An 18,247-nucleotide genomic window follows, 5' to 3' on the forward strand; every position below is an offset into this window, starting at 1 on the left:
TCTACAGACAACTAAGTGTGCAAATGTGGGTTTAGCTTTCTTTTTCCCAAGAGATAACTGTAGCCCAGCAGGGACCAAACATTCCATATAAATAAGGCGAGCATTTTTTGTTTTTGCATAGTAGTTTATCAGTGATAGTTCCCCCCACTGACACCTCCTTTGTCCATCTGCTTTGCCACCGAGCTGAGACCTGTTTCTCCAGGTCCTGGAGTCCAGCAGAAAGCCTGGACACGTCTCAAAGGCTCCTTCACCCCCAAAGATGGAATGAAGAAACTCCTTTTAATCTTGTAGAGCTGCTTACTGCTAAGAGCTGTCCCTAAATCTGCTGTTATTTTTAAATGTTAGTTCAATTTGGAGGCAATTCTTTTTTTGTGCCAGACATTGGTGATTGCACTAGAATTGTCTTGGGTTTGCTGCTCTTTTTGCCAGTGTTCCTTTTGCCCATCAGTGCAGCAGCTCAATAAAACCAGCAGCTTGTTGAAGTACCCAGAGCCTTTGCAGCACCATTCTCTGCTGCTTCCAGCTTTGCATTTTTTAAACAATGTATTTTATAAAAACACCTGCTAATAATATTCTACTGGAGCTCAAAGTGGCTCAGCTTGGGGCAAAGGCACAATTAAAACCCCGTGTTCTCTTACAGGACTCTGCATTTATGGTTTGTAGAACAATAGAAATTTACAGCACCAATCCTTGGGTGGGGTGGGGATGCGTGTAGGAATGAGTCCTTAGAGACTTGCAAGGGCTTGCAAGTCTTTCATCTTTCCTCCATCAATGTGTTGGGTTTGAATCTTTTCTTCCATCTTCGCCTTCACCAAAATGCTCCAACTTTGTATCAGCTGACCATGGGCTCCACATCCGTTTCTCTGTCCAAATCATCCTGAATTTCATCTGTGTTTCCTGAGTCACTGCTGGCTACAGAGCTGGGAGATGGAGAATTCCTGCAGAAAAATGCACAGAAAGGTTCAGACAAAAAAATTAAATACCCATGACAGAAGGAAAAAAGAGAATGTTTAAAGAAAATAGTCACTTTCACTTCCCAAAACTATTTAAAAAAGCACTTTTTAACATTAAATATTTGGTTTACAGTAAATACCAACAGTAAAATTAAGTTGCCACACCACTTATCTCCTATACAAACAAACATAAAGGCTGCCATAGGGTTACTGATGGAGAAATGGAAACTAAGTCTCTTAACAGAGACTCTCATCATCCCTAATATGTGCAGTCTTAAAAATTGAAAGTTTATCATCTTATTCTACTGGGCATGAGCAAGAGAGAAGAAAAATCCCTCATAGTCTAAGGTTCTTAACACATGAGAAGATTGAAACCTGAGTTCTTCATGTAAGTCCACAGTCAAGATTTAATTTGGGCTTTTAAGAGTTCTAAATCTAAGATGTTAAGACTAAAAGTTAGAGATCCCTGTTCTTACCAATAGGTGCCAAATCCTTAAAGGTGGCACAATGTGTAGGACCCTACATACTCTTACAGGCTCCCTTTAAAGCTGATACTTGACCCTGAACAAAACAAGATTATCCAAAGGACAAAGAGACAAAATGATACTGTTGCCTTTAAACTTGGCAGGAACCCAGAGGGAAATAAATTCCTGGAGCCCCCCAGGCAGAGGGGTAATGCCTTGTTACCTGTCAGCTGAGCCTTTGATGAGCCTCCGACAGGTTTCCATTTGGACATCCAGGCCCCTTTTCATGCTGCACATTTCCATATATTCATGAAGGTGGCGATTCATGTCACTCTTGGCTGTGGCTAATTCCAGCTGCAAAAGGAAGGGAAAATAATCAGCCTAAAGTTGAGTGGTAGCTCTTCCCAGTTTCAGTCCATTTTCCATACTGGTGGGGATGCTACAGCTCCCAGAGCCAGGCCAAAACAAACCCCTAATATACATTTAATCTCACTGTTCCTTATTGCCAATGTATTCCTCAGCTCGTGAAGTGCAATCAGGGCTCCACACTGTTTTTTAAACAGCCCTACAGTTTTTTTCTGCTGCTTGGCATCTTGTTTGTCAACATGCAGTAATTAATGAAAGCATATTGTAGGCAGGGCAAGGATTTTGAGAAGCTACAGCTTGCAACCTGTGAAACATTTTCCAGGTTGAGGGTGGATATACAAGACAAAGAGGGGAAAAAGAATAACAGTGTGTTTTATTCCCTTTGTTCTGAAGGTTCTGTCTCTACCAGCCTCAGATTTATGCTCAGTGCTAAAGTATGGAGCAATAATGGTATAAAGAAAATCCCCAGGGGATGTCAGAGGGAAATGCCTTTGCATTCTTAGATATATAGACATTCCTCTTTCCCTCTGGGATACACCAGAGCAGAACACCGGGCATGTCTGCATCAATTAGGAACCATTTCTATTGTCATGATCCCTTTCCTTACCTCTATCTGCCCTATTGTTTCTTGGTATTCCTTGTCTCTTGTTTTAAAGAAAGACTCTGTTTCATGGATCAGGTTTCCCAGGTTTTCTTCCTGCAGGGGGGAAAGGAGGACACAAAGAATCAGCAAGGAACAACAAAGACTTCAGGACTTAAGATTTTATTTAAGCTCATCTAGAAATGCAGGTCATGCTCTTTCATGCAAAGATTTCTTAAAGACATTTTCACACAGAGAAGGAATATTCTGCTTCTTCAAACTGGAATACTGGGAAACACATTTTTGTGCCACGACCACGGCTTTGGACACACAAAGATAAAGTCTGATCAAGGCTCCAGCAATTAAATCCATATACCTGGTGCATTCCAAAGCACCAAACCCAAGGATTTTCCTCAGCTTTTCACAGTCTGATCACACTTGGACAGACTGTAGCTGCTCTCCAGCCATGAAACTAAATTTTTCCTTCCATTGACCACATTGCTACTTACAGCTTTGCACTGGAATTCTCATTTTCCAATGACATATTATTACTCTCCAGCACCTCACAGGTATGCTCAGCACGCACTGCTTCCCATTGAAATTCCTCCCTGCACTGCTGGATAAAGCCAGTTCACTCCTGGGGAAATACTACACCCAGGACCAAATGCTGTCCCAAAGGAAACCTCCTGCTCCTGGATCATCACTGCTCTGCACTGACAGTACAGTCTGTACTACAAAACACAGACCTGGTTTGTGCTGTCACAAAGAGAATGTCATTTTTCTCTCTTTCAGGTTATTACCTGCCTCTGTATTCCACAAAAAAATTATCATCAATTTAATGCAACTGCACTGATGGGTGTTAATTATGTTTCCATCCTCTGGTCACATTTGTGACAGATTTATTGGGATCGTTCCTGGTACCAACACCAGGCTATCCAGCCTGGAGTTACAAGAATCATTGCACTGATCCTTTTATATTCAGAAGAGCTTTAAGGAGGAAGGTCATAAAAGAAGGTGGTGAGGGCAGCATGTAAGAACTTGAAAGGAATAAAGCCCACAGAAGGAAGATTCAGGCATGTAAAGCACATGTTAAAGACCAGGCACAGCCGGAGCAGTCTTTATTCTGAATTTCCATCTACAAGCAAAATCTACCCTTTCCTTGTATAATTTTCATTTAGAAGGATTTAAGCTTCTTAAAATCTTTAGAGTTTCCACACATAAGGCTGGGCTCGGCCCCATCCCTGTGATAGCTCAGACAGCACAGGGCTCTATGCAAATCAGCCTGTCACTAATTCCAGCACAGGCTCCACATTATCACTGCCACTCTCCCCGCTTTCTGCAGCTCCAGCACTTCCCCTAATCTCTGCAGTCTCCAAGTGTACAGCTGGTCACAAACGAGAGATGTATCATTAACACACCCCGGCAGGCACCACCAGACAATATTCCTGAGACTGCTGCCTCAGCACCTCCACACCCCAGTGCTGATGGAAGGCTGCAGGATTATTTCTCACCTCCCACCACTGTGCTACTCAGTAATGAAATACCAGCTTCCCATTCCAGCCTTCCCTGGCCATTTCCATCCTTCTTTAGGCTTGTTTAAAAAGGAGGCAGCACATACAGCCATTAGCTGGCTTTCTGTGGGATCTTAAGGATTAAAAGCAAGCTGTTCATTATCCAGCAGATTCCTATTGACTGGGAAGAGGGAAGCACGAGACTCACAGGCTCAGAAGACCCGTGGGGCTTTATGGAGTCCTGCAACCACAGCTCCTTTGTTTGGGGTGGGAAATACATCCTTTAACATCTTCCTCAGACCACACTCAGGTTGTTTTGCTCCCCACAAGGCCACTGTGCAATCCCATCCCCTGTTACACATTATTTTAAAAATTAAAGTGTGAATGATAATGTACAAAGTGAGATGCTGTGTGGAAGATCATTGAATCCCAGACTGGTTTGTGTTGGAAGGGACCTTAAAGCCCAGCCCATCCCACCCCCTGCCATGGGCAGGGACACCTCCCACTAGCCCAGGCACCTCCAAGCCCCGTCCAACCTGGCCTTGGACACTTCCAGGGATCCAGGGGCAGCCACAGCTTCTCTGGGCAACCTGTGCCAGGGTCTCCCCACCCTCCCAGGGAGGAATTCCTTCCCAATATCCCACCTAAACCTCCTCTCTGTCAGTACTGAGCTTTAGAGAACGGACTGCTCAGGGTGACAGATTCCCTGATCTCCTGCAACAGCCACACACTGGGATCTTTTGGCACTCACTTCGACAATACCTTCACATACTCAGTTTGAAGGGGCCAAAGAAATGAAGTTTGGCAAATAAACTGATTGCACAGACTGAAAAATCAACCATGGAGAGAAAGCACTGAGAGAATTTTAAAACAAAGCAAGTTTATGTGGCAAACAGGTCACCAGTGAAATATCCGCAGGCTCAAACGGCTGAAGCAGCAGCTGAGGGATAGTTTCTGCAGGGAATATTTGGAGAAAATAACAGGAACTCACCTCTCCTTGGAGGTCGATTGAAGGATTGCAGTTGGTGAAGTCCTCCCAGAGCAGCAGTGTTTCCTCATTCTCCTCCCATGTTAAACTATCACAGTCGTCATCAAAATCAAATGTCTCCCGTCTGTGAGAACAGACCCAGCATTAATGAAAGCACTCCAGCTCCACTCCCTCAGTCCTTTAATTAATTGTCTAGAAAAATGGGCTATGAGAGCTGAATGAAGGGGACAATGCAGCAGCTGAAAATCCTCACAGCTTTTACAAACAGGCTTTGCCACTGTCCAAGTCCCTCTTTCCTGGGCTCTTTGCCACCCAAAGCAGAATAAAAGATCCTTTTTGGCGCTGCTGCTCCGAGCACACAGCCCTGGCTCTGACCTCCAGATGGAGCTACACAGTAGTTTCCCCTGTTTGCAAAACCACAAAAATGCTTGAAACTATTCTTTTTATCCATGGGAAAACGAGCCCAAACACAGCACGAGGAATTTTACAAGGACCAGGCACCAGAAGACTCTGTGATTTCACGAGGGAGTTCAGCCAACGTTTTCCCTGCAGCACTTAAAAATGTGTTTTTCCAAAGCAAAACATCACTTTCAAAGGCAAAATATCATTTTCAAAAGTAACAACTATGAAAAAAATGAACCTTGAAGTGATGTGCAGGTGAGCATAAACACTCCTTGTTCACTGGAACAATGAAAATACAAGTACAGCCACTTCAGACTGAGAGCAAACAGTGGCAAGAGTGACCTTTCACACTGCTGTTTGCTCAAAACCCTTTAGTTGTGCAATAAAGGAAAGTTTCAGAGGGGCTGGAACAGCAGCAAAGCACAACACCAGTAGCTGTTTCTCATCCTGGCTCAGGAGCCCCGACGAGAAGCTGAAACTGCTCCTGACCCAGCCTGCTGGTCTCAGACTGATGCATTTTTAGTACTTTAGCTCACTTCCTTCCACACAGATAACATCTCAGGCAGGCAGGAGAGCCCATACTGTCCTTAGGAGGCTGCAGAGCTTGGCAAGAGACAGGCAAACGTTTGGCTACAGTCAGCATGACAGGAAAAAAATCATTTAAAAAACCCCAGCAAACTTGTACGTTCATGATTGTGCCTTTTACACTCAACTTCCTCAAATGAGTTTCTTTTTGCCAGATCTGTCCTGGTCAGAGAGCACAGAGGCTCCCAGGCTGACTTCAGACACACACACTGCTCAAAACCCACTGCAGTTTGACTCTTTTACTACCAGACACTTACAGATTAAGTTCATTACACAGGAAATGCAAGTTGCATTGTTTCTGTTACTGATATAAACTTCTCATTTATTTCTAAACTATTATTTTCTACTTCACAAAGACCCCAAGCCCAGACTCCTCAGCAACATACATCCCCAATACCCAGCCCAGGTTAAATATATCCACGAGATTCCTGTAGTACTCTGTGCCATATAGGACCAAGAGATAAGAATTTCATGAGCAGCACTGGTATCACACGACAGGGTTAGCAACAAAATTAAAAACTAAATGCATGACCAATCCAGGTACATTTTAGCTTCTTGCTTTTCTAAAAAGTCCACTCACTACCTGCAGTCACACTGAATTTAGTAGTGGAGAAGTTAAAAATCTGTATTTATTGCACTGACTATTACTGAGGGACTAAAGACATGTAAAATGAGTCCTAACAAGGGAAATTATCTACAACTTTTGCAAAAAGCATGCCCTTCCACACAGTGAATTGGGGCAGAAAAGAGGAGACACTCCCTCTGAAAACAGAACTCTTGGCAATGTCTGACAACAGAAGAGGAGCTGATGCTTCTTGGACCATTCCTTGTGCACTCCTACACATGAAATACAGCCCTACATTGTGTGGGAAAGCACTGGGAGTTCTCTGCACTCACTGCACAAGTTGGCAGAAGAGACCCACATTCAAATGCTGGGGAAATCAGACCTATGGTGCCTCCTGGGGCTTTTCTCTGCCAAAAGAAAACAGCAGAGACCCCCAGAAGTCTCACTAGGCTGTGGCCACCTCCATCCTACCCAGAATGGGAGAGGAGAACACAAGGCACATCAACAACCACCCTCCTGAACTGCTCCGTGCAGCACCAACATACAGAGAATCCCTTCTTGGCTGCTAAAAGCTTCTGAACACTGCGGTTTGGGGCCAAGCTTTAAACAAAAGAAACTCCAGTTCTTCTAGTTTAGAGCAACAGACTTTGCAGCACAGCTGACACTATCCACATTCCTGAAATCTATGAAGTGTTGTCCACTGCTAGAACTGATCTTCCAGACAGATCCACCACTCCTACATGCCTACAGCTCAACTGAAAAATCATCCAAAATACTGGAGAAGTTTGTATCCATTTCAAATTGAGCTTTCAGTTCAAACTGAACTGCCAAATAGCAGCAAGTTTCTTTCCAAACCTTTAGAAATCCAATATTCAGCCAAACATACAGAATAAACTTCTGGGTTTTACTCTTTTTTTGTTTCATGTTTCTTCTTTTGCTGCTGTTATAGCAACATGTAGTAGCAAAACCAGTTGTTTGTATTTTTTATATTCTCTGCAGTTCTCCCTATTTAAGGGAGGAACAAAAATCAGGTAATTTTATTTGAACTTCCAGAAAAGCTCCAGGCCTGTGCCATGGTGGCAGCTCAGGTGTTCTGGGGCCAAGCCTGCATTTGAGAAGGGTTTTTGCCCAGGGTACTCACAGCTGGTTAAACATCCTCTTCATTTCATCTGTGATGTTGAGGGAGCAGCTGACCTCGTCGTCAGAGAATCGCCCGTTGTCCCCGTCCTGCTCCGACAGGTCGTCGTCCGACGGGAGCTTGCGCTCCTTCTTCTTGGAAGCCACCTGAGTTGGAGAGAGGAGCAGTGACTACTAGGTTCAGCTGAGGAGGGTGTGGGAAATACAGGCGTGGAAGTAAAGGAGAGGCATTAGGATTGAGTGGATACAACTGTCCATCAGTTCCCAGGCAGGTCAGGGATCAGGAATAGCGTCTGCCAAGAGAGGTGAACACAGAGCACAGGGAAGCAGTTCAGAACAGAGCAAAGCAAGCTGCAGGCTGCCAGGGCTCTACAGATGTTCATCTGCTCATCTGGGATCTACCAGAGGACATGCAGAGGTTGGAATGATACAGGAACAAGCAAAAGCTGGCAGCAGTGCCCAGGCAGAGAGCAGTGACAGAACTCTCCCTCTCCTGCCACCACCACAGGCTGTTGCCTCCAGTGTTGAACCACCAGGAAGGGACAGACATGAAACCTTTCTAGAGAGCCTTTAGTTCAGGGTCATCCCCACCCCATCAGCAGACGCAGGCTGAGAATCTTCAGGCTGACAGAAGAAGGGTTGGATCAGTCAGGAAAACGCCTGGACAGCCCCAGAGAAATGAGGTTCAGAGAACTCAAGGGACACTCCTGCAAGGGGCACAGAGGATCTGAGGCTGTGAACACAGAGGACATTCACAGCTCGTGCCACAGAGTCACAAACACACACTCCACTGCCAACCTACTGCAGTTTTTCCTCTAATGGGCATTTAGACCATCCCTTATTGGCCTTGTTCTCCAGGGTATTGTTCTCCTGATCATTTTAACCCCTGCATGGCTGACCAAAAGTATGTCCTGCAGGTACCTTGAAGCAGAAAGACTCAGCAACTCTACTCAGAGACAAGAAGGAACCACAATGCAGTGGCTCAACATGCCATAAAAAAACTTGTCTTCTATTAGATTTGAGTCTTTCGGAGTACATAAGGAAAAAAAACATCAAACGTTCAGGCAGCTTCATTAGTAGAGACCACAAGGACCTTTTACAGTGGGTTTGGACAGCATTTGGCACATTGTGGCATCGCTATACAGAGAAAAGCATCAGATTTATTGAAAGATTGAACAAGACACTTTGAGATGGAAGTAGAAGGAAGGTGGATTAATCACAACTGAAATTGCAGTTGGGACAGAAAACCAACTGCACTGGGAGTTTGCCCCAGGCAGAGCTGTCACAGCTTTTGGAGCAAATTAAATTACTTTCCTTCCAGCACCAAGGAGCCCCAGTAGCTCAAGGAAAGCAACTGGAGCTTCTGTCTCACAGAGCAGCCAGAGAAATGTTATTTCTGGCCACGGAGCTCGAGCCAGAAATAAGAACATTCAGATGACAGTTCTACAAGCTTGAAATCTCTCACTTGTGAAAGGAACAAATGTGAGGGAGTAATTTATACAAGCCTAGACCCTGTAAGGCTGCTTTTTATTCTTGCCCTGCATTCATTGCAGACTAACATCAGACTTATGTCTTAAAGGTCATCCTGAGACTTTTTTATACTCTCTCCATTTTGTGCTCTTAGTGCTACAGCAGGAGAGCTACACTGCCAGACCCAGAGAGGAAAATATGTCTGTAAAGAAAAATTTCAAGAAAGGCAAATGACCTGGACCACACTCCTCAACACTGGCTCCCTCTTGCCCTACCCTGTGGAAAATTCATGGCCTAATCACCTGGAATATCTTGGAAACGTCTTCCGAGTTGCGCTGCTGTGCGACATCGCACAGCTTGGCCGTGATATCGATTCGGCGGCAGATGTCCATGTCCACCTTCATGGCCTTTTCTTGGATCTTTGTGTCCAGGTCTGTCATGGGCTGCAGGAAGGACAGCAGTGATTATCCTCTATTATTATACAGTTCAGGAAAGAAGAGATACCCCTCAGTATCTCTCTAACCCCAGGTCAACCTCATGGACTGACAGCTGACAACCAACATTCATGCCTGATGCTAATTCCTCATAGGGATTTGCCACAAAAAAACCCTATACCCACCCCAAAAAACCTGCTAATGAGGCAACAGGGAACTTTTATGGGTCAATAACAGGTTGTAACAATGGAACAGGTTGCCCAGAGAAGCTGTGGCTGCCCCATCCCTGGAAGTGTCCAAGGCCAGGTTGGACAGGGCTTGGAGCAACCTGGGCTAGTGGAAGGTGTCCCTGCCCATGGCAGGGGGTGGACATGATGATCTTGCAGGTCCCTCCAACCCAAACCATTTTGTGATTCTATAAATAACACTTTAAAAATGGAGAAAACCCCTGTGTAGCACGTGCAGAAGAGAATGAAATCTAAAGCCTGGTGAGGATGCAAAGCTTCCCCTCTTTCAAACAGAAAAATTGTGCTGCACAGAGAAGTTGCTCTTAAATCAGATTCAGGGTGAAGCAACTTTACACATACCACAGAGTCATCAAATCGAGGCTGGATCTGAAGAGATCCGTGAGAGCCTGTGACACGGAAAACACTCCTTCCTCTCTGGCATTACCCTGCCCTCCAGCCTGGCAAAAGTTTAATATTGCCCTGCTTCACTCTGGGTAGTTACAAACACAATTTATAAGAGATACTCCCACTCAGACAGTACATCTGGCTCCTTAGGAAGAAACATTCAAAAACCCCACAAAGCAAATTTTCCAGCCTAGTTGAGACTTACTCTGTTAGAAAGTCCCACTTCAATGGCCAGGCAAAGCTTCCACTTGGACCAGAAAAGCAGGAAAAACTTTTTAAATACTAAATCCCCTTTCTAAGGGGAAAGCTTTGGGGGTTTTGTTGGTCTGGTTGTTTTTTTCCTCCTTTTTTAATTAAATTATTACTCGGTCTTCTCCAGCCCCTGTCAACCACCTTTAGAATTAGAGATTTTTGTTTTCCAGAACACACTGAGGAAAAGAAATCTCTAAACACTGACACACTCAAAACAATCTTATCCATTGAACAGGTACCAGTGATTTATCCATAGGAAAGCAAGAGCCACGTGCCAACATTTTGCATTTCTCTGCTCTAAATATTTACCCAGTGAGATTCAAAGCAAGCATTCACAGTGCTTTCCCTGGGCTTTTTTTCCTCCCTTAAGAGTTTGTAAAGCCCAAAGGAGGATGTTTGCCTTCACCACCACCCTTTTTGTACACACGGAGCAACGTTTGTTCCTCGGTGCAAAAAGTCCTCCCAGGGATGGAGCCCCAACCAATTTCTCCCTTTCACACCCTCCAGCCAAGCACAGCCATCCTCGATTAAACACCAAAAGAAGAGCCAGCTAATTGCTGGATTTCACATAAACACATCCAGTGGCCCAGGGAGAATGTATTTGACACTGGGAGCAGGTTCTGCAGGTTTATATAAAGGCAGGAGAAGGCAGTTAGATGCAAAATTACAGAATAAATAAGCGTAATAGGATTTATTCGTTAGACAACTGGCACCAGCACTACTGTAGACTTCCAGAGAAAGGCACCTTAATGTTCACCTGTTTATCTCTCTAGATACCTGCATGAGTACATGATTTCACCAGGCCTAAATGTCAGAAAATTATTCAGTCACAGCCTAAAAGACCCTCTGGCTTTGAAGGGAGGTCAATATCTAAGGAGACGTGAGGAAATTCCTTTGAAAACCAGTCTTTTTTCTTTTTCTTAAACCATTAGCTTGAAGCAGCACAAAGCTAATACCTGACCCAGGGATATTGGATTCTTCTCTTCAGAGCTTTCATTAAAGGAGATTAAACCCACATTCCTCCCTGGGAGGGTGGTTTGGCCCTGGCACAGGGTGCCCAGAGAAGCTGTGGCTGCCCCATCCCTGGCAGTGTCCAAGGCCAGGTTGGACGGTGCTTGGAGCAACCTGGGACAGTGGAAGGTGTCCCTGCCCATGGCAGGGGGTAGGATGGGATGGGCTTTGAGGTCACTTCCAACCCAAACCATGACTCTATACAGTGTATTCCTTTAGGAATAGGATTTTCTTGGATAACTCAGACCCAACCCCCCATGTCAGCAGCACATGGAGCTGCACAGTGTTGACCCCTTTGTCCTGACCTGGGAGTTCTCCAACACTTTTCTCCAGGGCTGCAGCTCTGAATGCTGGCACTGTGGAGAAGGGGAAGGGAGGGAAGAGTCTGGGTTATGGGCTAAGCAGCAAGTTAATGCATCTCTACACAGACCAGACAGGAAGCAGGGGAGGGAGATCTGTCTGATGCATTAGATCAGAGGCAGCATCACACTAATTACACAGCAGCACTCACTAATCACCTTTCCATGAATGAAGCCATTGGCATGACACACACACTCACAAAGGCAGTGGAGGGGCCACTCAGTACTTACATCACTCATCAGACCCTTAAAGACCACAAGTTCTGCTTTCAGTCTCTCAATCTTCTCATTCAACTCCTCCTGGAGAGCTTCTGCTTCCTGTGCCTCCTGCAAGAGAAAGCACAGAGAGGTGAGAGCCCAACTCAACTTACTGTGTCCAAAATACAACACTAAGAAAAACTCAGCTCCCCTGAAAATTCTTCACAGAAAATTAGACTTGATGGACCAGCTGGAATAACCCAAACCCAATACACCCGGATTAGAGGTCCAACACTATAATCAGGAATAAAAAAAGAGAGGGATGAGCCATGAAACAGCCTATACTAATGACATAATTATAACCAAGCATTTTTTAAAAGAGGCAGGTATCAATTTAGAAAAGTAAGAAGTGGGGGGCAATTGGGAAAAGGGAATAAGGAAGACCTGGCTGCAGCAAAGACTTAAGGTGAAAGCTCCTCACTTATCCTGAGCAGGCTGATAAAGCACATCACCACCCCCTCCATCCACTTTGTCACCAACTTCAGCACCTTCCTGCTCCAGCTTCCCAACTTTATCACTGTCATCTAGAGCAGCACACCCAGCTACTCTGGCTAGAAGTCAGATTTTTAGTTAAAATTTAAATTAAAACACAAATTTAAATGATGACCAGCATGATAAAACGTGCAGAAAAACTTTTCAGTACAAACTGTTCAAACCTTACCTCTCGCAAGGTTTCTACCATAGATTCCAGACTCATCCTTCTTGTCAGTTCCTCTTCCCACCTGAAAGACAAGATTTGCAGGCAAAGTGTTAATTATACAGAAAAGTATTTTCCCCCTCAAAATCACAAGTCTGAGAGATGTAGGAGATGACAGTTCTTTGAAATGTAGAGCAGATGATCTCCCCCACTTGTTCCCCCTCAAACAAGGAACACTGAGTCTGTGAGAGAATAAAAGCTAATTCCACTTCCACTGGGATCAGCATTCCTCCTGATCTCCTACACAATATGGAATCATGGAATGGTTTGGGTTGGAAGGAACCTTGAAGCCCAGCCCATCCCACCCCCTGCCATGGGCAGGGACACCTTCCACCAGCCCAGGTTGCTCCAAGCCCTGTCCAACCTGGCCTTGGACACTTCCAGGGATGGGGCAGCCACAACTTCTCTGGGCACCCTGTGCCAGGGCCTCCCCATTCTCACAGGGACGGATTTCTTCCTCATCTGTAACCTAAATCTTCCCTCTTTTAGTTTCAGTTTTAGTTGCAAATAAGGCGGGAAATTTTCAGTGCACAAAGAATCAGTTCAAGGGAAGTTATGTGAATTAGTAATCTTACTATTTACCAGTTTGTGCCATCCATTCACAGAGTCATTTGCCTTCTGTATCAAGAACCTCAATAATCTCCATGCTCCAGTCACTTCCCAGCACTGCATTGCAAGGAGAGCACTCAGACAAATTCTCTGAGGGCAGGGGATACACACTGCTGCTGCAGCAGGGCTGCAGTGGAAGAAAGGCAATCAGAGCTATAAACTGTTCAATTAAACCTCACACTACAAACATCAGCATGTTTGACTTCGTTACTGGGGCTCTGAGCAACTTGGTCTGTGGAAGGTGTCCCTGCCCATGGCAGGGGGGTGGAACAAGATGATTTTAAGGTCTCTTCCAACTCAAACTATTCTAAGATTCTACAATAATTGGATTAAGTGTTAAAAATAAAAGAACAGCTCCTTTTTAAGCACTGAAACTCCCTAAAGAGCAAAACCCAAACAACACGAATTCAAAAGCTGAGAGTCTTGAAAACGTGACAATACACATTCATACACATGGATGTGGTTGAGTTTGGGAGGGAGAGAGAAAGCAAAATGTTTGCCCTCTTTTTGAATGGGCAGTAGTGCCACACCAGACTTGCCTGGTCTAACAACAGGAATTACACACCTGGAAAAGAAACTTTGCATACCACATGATTAAAAACAACCCTGTGAACAGACTCTCCAAGTGCCATCACAATAATTTCGGTTGCCACTTCAACACTTTTTAGAGTTTAACTGAAAACAGCAAACTGGGAGGCCAGAAATCCATCAAATCAAAGCATTCTGGAAAATACAGGGTTAAGTGTGCCAAAATGCATGGATCCATCCTGTTTTCCACAGCAGCCTGGCAGTGGCTGGACTGCAGGATGTCCAGTGGAGGCTGATTTGATGCACACACCATCCCTGTGCTACTGGGTACAGCTCTGCCTCCACAGTTTTAATCCCACCTGGAATGGAAGGCAGGGTGGAAGTTTTGGGCAGGGAAGGATGTGGGCAGACTGGTGCTGGTGCAGTTTGTCTCCAGGAGCCAGAGGCACTTGGACAGGTCACACCTCCCTGGAGCTTCAAGCTGACACTGCAGCTCCATCCACTCTTCCCTGCCATTGTGGGGCAGGAATATCCCATACAACAACATGTGTAAGTTGGATTTATGCAGCAAGATTTGTTGTGCAACTTTTTACCAGCATTGATTCATTGCCAAGCAGAGTAAAATATTTATGCTGAAATTTGCATTTGTCATCAAATGTTTGAGCTTGGATCTCCATACCCTGTTTGTTTTTTTGACTACTAATTACATGTATATTCCTATAAAAATAGTAACTTTGCTTTTCAGATTTTTATATCAAAGGTAAGAAGGTGAAATTAATTAAAGCAGGCAATTATACTGTCAATCTACAAGATTCTAAGGTCTCCTTCTGTTACAGGAGAATCATTCCCCCTGTTCCTGCTGCCAGTTATGGACGGGAGTTGAGCAGACACTGCAAAAATGGATATGCTGCTTCTCAAGGTTTGAAATGTTGGAATGAGGGAGCCTGGCTGCATCCAGGTTATCCTGCTGTATTACTGCATCCTCACCCTGGTCATTCTGCAGAGGGATGTATTTTTGGAAAACATCATCTGCATATTTTTCCTGACTATGGCAAAAGTCAGGAAAAAGGATTAGCATTCCTCCCCAGTTCAGCCACTCCAGGCAGCTGCCAAGATTACACAGCTCCAAGTCTGCTCAGACTAACCTTCCCCATCCTGCAGAAATTCCAGGAGTTCCATTGCTTTGCTTTGTGCCAGTTAAAGTGCATTTTACAGAGCAGGGATTTACAGCCCTAATCCCCCTCTGTCAAACTCAAAACTTCAAGAGAAGGGGGAAAGGATGGCACCTCCTATACACCCTCCCACAGGTCCTGTGTTCCGCTTATTATAGGGACAATAAAACAATCAGACAATTTTTAACCAGAAAGTTCCTGCCTAAGAGAAGGAAATTTTCACTGGATTGATAAAAGGGGTCCTACTAACCATTAATATCATATTCTTAACCCTAGAGCATATTTCTTCCACCCACCACCAAGCTGATTAACCTCATTTAACAGCTAAAAATGCCAATCTTACTTTCTCCTCAGACTTAAACCTCGGGAGACTATTTGTAGGGAGGAGAGGAAGGAGACTGGGCAGGAAGGCAGAGGATGACAATGGAGCAGAGGATTAATTCTCCATTTAAACTTCCAAGGAAGTGAGACAATAGGAAGATTGCTCATTCCTGTGATCATCCTGTATTTGCTGGAAGACACTAGACTTTAAAGGGACCTTGGCAGCTGTGCTGCTGCACATTCCAAAAATCCAGCAGTATGGAGTCGGCATCCACTGAGAGGATGTTAGTTATGGCTCTGATGTCTTTATTATTCAACAGACTAAATTATTCTCCCAGTCATTTATATCAGTCAACACTTTTCAGTTACCATCTAAAAGGAGAAGACACTATTCCACAAGTCTTAATCCCAGCAAGCTGTGGATGTCCTCAGCTCCTTGGCAAACACGTGGGGCAGCCGAAAATGTCCAGGAAAGGGACCCGAAGCTCCTGGTGCTCCCTTCATCCCAAGGAATAGGGAAGCACCACCTGAATAATCACCTCTGCAGCCGCCAGGTAACTCCAGAGCTGGATAACGCCAGGAAAAAGGGGCATGATCAGGGACTGATCCCTGCTCTCTGTGGCTGCACCCAGGGAATGGCTGGAGCTGTGCCAGGAAGGGTCACGTTGGATCTCAGGACAAGCTTCTTCCCCCAGAGGGTGGCTGGCACTGACCAGGCTCCCCAGGGCAGTGCCACGGCCCCAAGGCTGCCAGAGCTCCAGGAGGGTTTGGACAGTGCTCTGAGGGACAGGGGGGGATTGTTGGGGTGCCTGTGCAGGGCCAGGAGTTGGGCTAGATGATCCTTGTGGATCATCCTTCCAGCTCAGGATATTCCACGACTCTGTGGTTGTCTGATGAGGACTATAATACCCAAGAGGGAAATGGCTGGAAAACCAGCAGTCTTCCCATGCTTGCAGCAGGATATTAATTCCCAGCTGCTCCCAAATATACTTATTTCTTGGCTCAGATGCAGCAATTGCAATGATTTCCAGCTGCATCCAAAAATGTTTTTTCTAACTCAGAAACGTTGCCATCCAAACCTACAGGACTTTAGGGCTTCTTATTATCTTTTCAGTTATTTCTTCTTAAAAAAAGGTTCAGCATTATGAATTTCAAATGTAACCAGGCTTTTATTCCTTCTTTACCACCTCCTAAGGATGTTTGAGCTCCAACCACCCCCAAATAAAGGGCTAGTCCGAATTTTTGGAGCCTTTTTGCCAGATGTGACACATCACATTCCGGTGGCATTCCGTCGGCATTCCGTCATCCCTTCAGAACCAGCTCCTGCTGCAGTCCTGTCTTACAGAACAAAGGATGCCGGCTCCCTTTAACGGGAAGGATATTGGGCAAACAAAACACTCGAGTAGTCAGCCAGGATTAACACTGCTTAGAGAGTGCTCTCGTAAAGCTGAGTCACACCACAAACTTGTGCTTCCTCTGATATGGGAAGAGTAGCAACCAGCTCACCGATCCCAGTATCCTCTGTAGCTCCCAGGGAAGAGATGGAGACATCTCAGGATAAGTCCCTTCAAAGCTTCTCTAAGTGTTCAAGCCTTAATGCCCATGAAATTAAACTGAACAGTTTGTGTTGACACAACAAGCTTCAGAACACTTTCTCACTCTGTGAACACCAAACATGACCATTTTCCATTCCAATGTTCCATTTTCCTTTCTCCTCTCCCAGAATTGATGCCAGTTCAGGAATACCGACCAGTGAAGGGCATCACCCACTGCAGCAGATTGGTAAAACCCCTTTGGAACGGAAAGTTTTAGAGGAGTTTTCCTTGCCAAAAAATGTTCAGTAATTGTCTTTTAAATGATTTTCAGATGTCTGGTTTGATTCAAACAACAAACAACATGCTCACAGAACACACCAGGTATAAACACACTGGTTTAAGAATGATATTGCTCAAGGCAGAAAGGCACAAGCAGAGCAGTTACCTGATGGTATCAACTGCATTATTCTTTCATTTAAAATATCCCTCAAGGAATGAAATATTCATCAGGTAATACTTAATGACAAAATATTTATTCCATAAGCAAAACTCTTTAGGAAGACAAGTCCCTTCTTCCTGGTGGTTTTATGGAGAGTCATGGAGAGGAGAAAACTTCCAAAGGGAACAAGAGGATATTTTTATAGTGGTCTAAGCATCTCCCCTGCCACTTTCTCATGTGCTGACTGAAGCTTTTCACTCATTTATTGGAGTGTCTTCCCACCAGTTTATGGAGAGAGGAGCAGCAGCAGACAGGAAAGCACTCCAGAGCTGTTAGGTGTAAGTCCACAACAGGAAACTAAAGTGTTAGTTCGAGCAATAATTATAAAAGGCTCACAAAAACATGACCAAGTCATGATACCCAAACCCACAGAACCCCCACTCTGCTCCAGGAACAGCAGCGTTGGTTTCTCTTGCACACTAAGACAACACCAACCCATTCGTGGCAGGAGCTGCTCCCAGCCCTGCTCACCTTGGACACAAAGCACCTCCCATGTGTTCTCGGATGGGTCACACCTCGGGGAGAGGGAGGACACAAAGCACCTCCCATGTGTTCTCGGATGGGTCACACCTCGGGGAGAGGGAGGACACAAAGCACCTCCCATGTGTTCTCGGATGGGTCACACCTCGGGGAGAGGGAGGACACAAAGCACCTCCCATGTGTTCTCGGATGGGTCACACCTTGAGGAGAGGGAGGACACAAAGCACCCCTCATGTGTTCTCGGATGGGTCACACCTCGGGGAGATGGAGGCAAATGGCAAGGCCAAGTAATGACATGTCCCTGCTGCCCGGGAGGGTTTGTCATGGGTTACAGACCCGGCTTGGTGCTCCTGCCTGTTCTTCACCACTCTGGGCTCCTTCTGACGCCCATCTGTTGTTTACAGGAGCCCCAAGGCAGCACTGGCACGAGATTTAACAC

At 45.2% G+C, this 18,247-nt stretch overlaps 1 protein-coding gene across 1 annotated transcript in view; it reads right to left on the reverse strand.

Moving 5' to 3' along the window:
- Nucleotides 1-369: 369 nt before the first annotated feature.
- Nucleotides 370-18,247, reverse strand: part of IFFO2 (intermediate filament family orphan 2) — a 38,810-nt gene continuing 20,932 nt past the window's right edge. The window contains exons 2-9 of the mRNA XM_017833497.1: nucleotides 12,629-12,689; nucleotides 11,941-12,036; nucleotides 9,324-9,464; nucleotides 7,556-7,698; nucleotides 4,866-4,986; nucleotides 2,391-2,480; nucleotides 1,641-1,771; nucleotides 370-938 (exon numbers count right to left, since the gene is read on the reverse strand). Of these exons, the coding sequence (XP_017688986.1) occupies nucleotides 833-938; nucleotides 1,641-1,771; nucleotides 2,391-2,480; nucleotides 4,866-4,986; nucleotides 7,556-7,698; nucleotides 9,324-9,464; nucleotides 11,941-12,036; nucleotides 12,629-12,689 (889 nt within the window). The 3' untranslated portion in view covers nucleotides 370-832. The remainder of the gene's footprint in view (nucleotides 939-1,640; nucleotides 1,772-2,390; nucleotides 2,481-4,865; nucleotides 4,987-7,555; nucleotides 7,699-9,323; nucleotides 9,465-11,940; nucleotides 12,037-12,628; nucleotides 12,690-18,247) is intronic.

The sequence above is a fragment of the Lepidothrix coronata genome, unplaced genomic scaffold (assembly GCF_001604755.1).
Source record: "Lepidothrix coronata isolate B3197 unplaced genomic scaffold, Lepidothrix_coronata-1.0 Scaffold214, whole genome shotgun sequence".
Taxonomy (NCBI): Eukaryota; Metazoa; Chordata; class Aves; order Passeriformes; family Pipridae; genus Lepidothrix; species Lepidothrix coronata.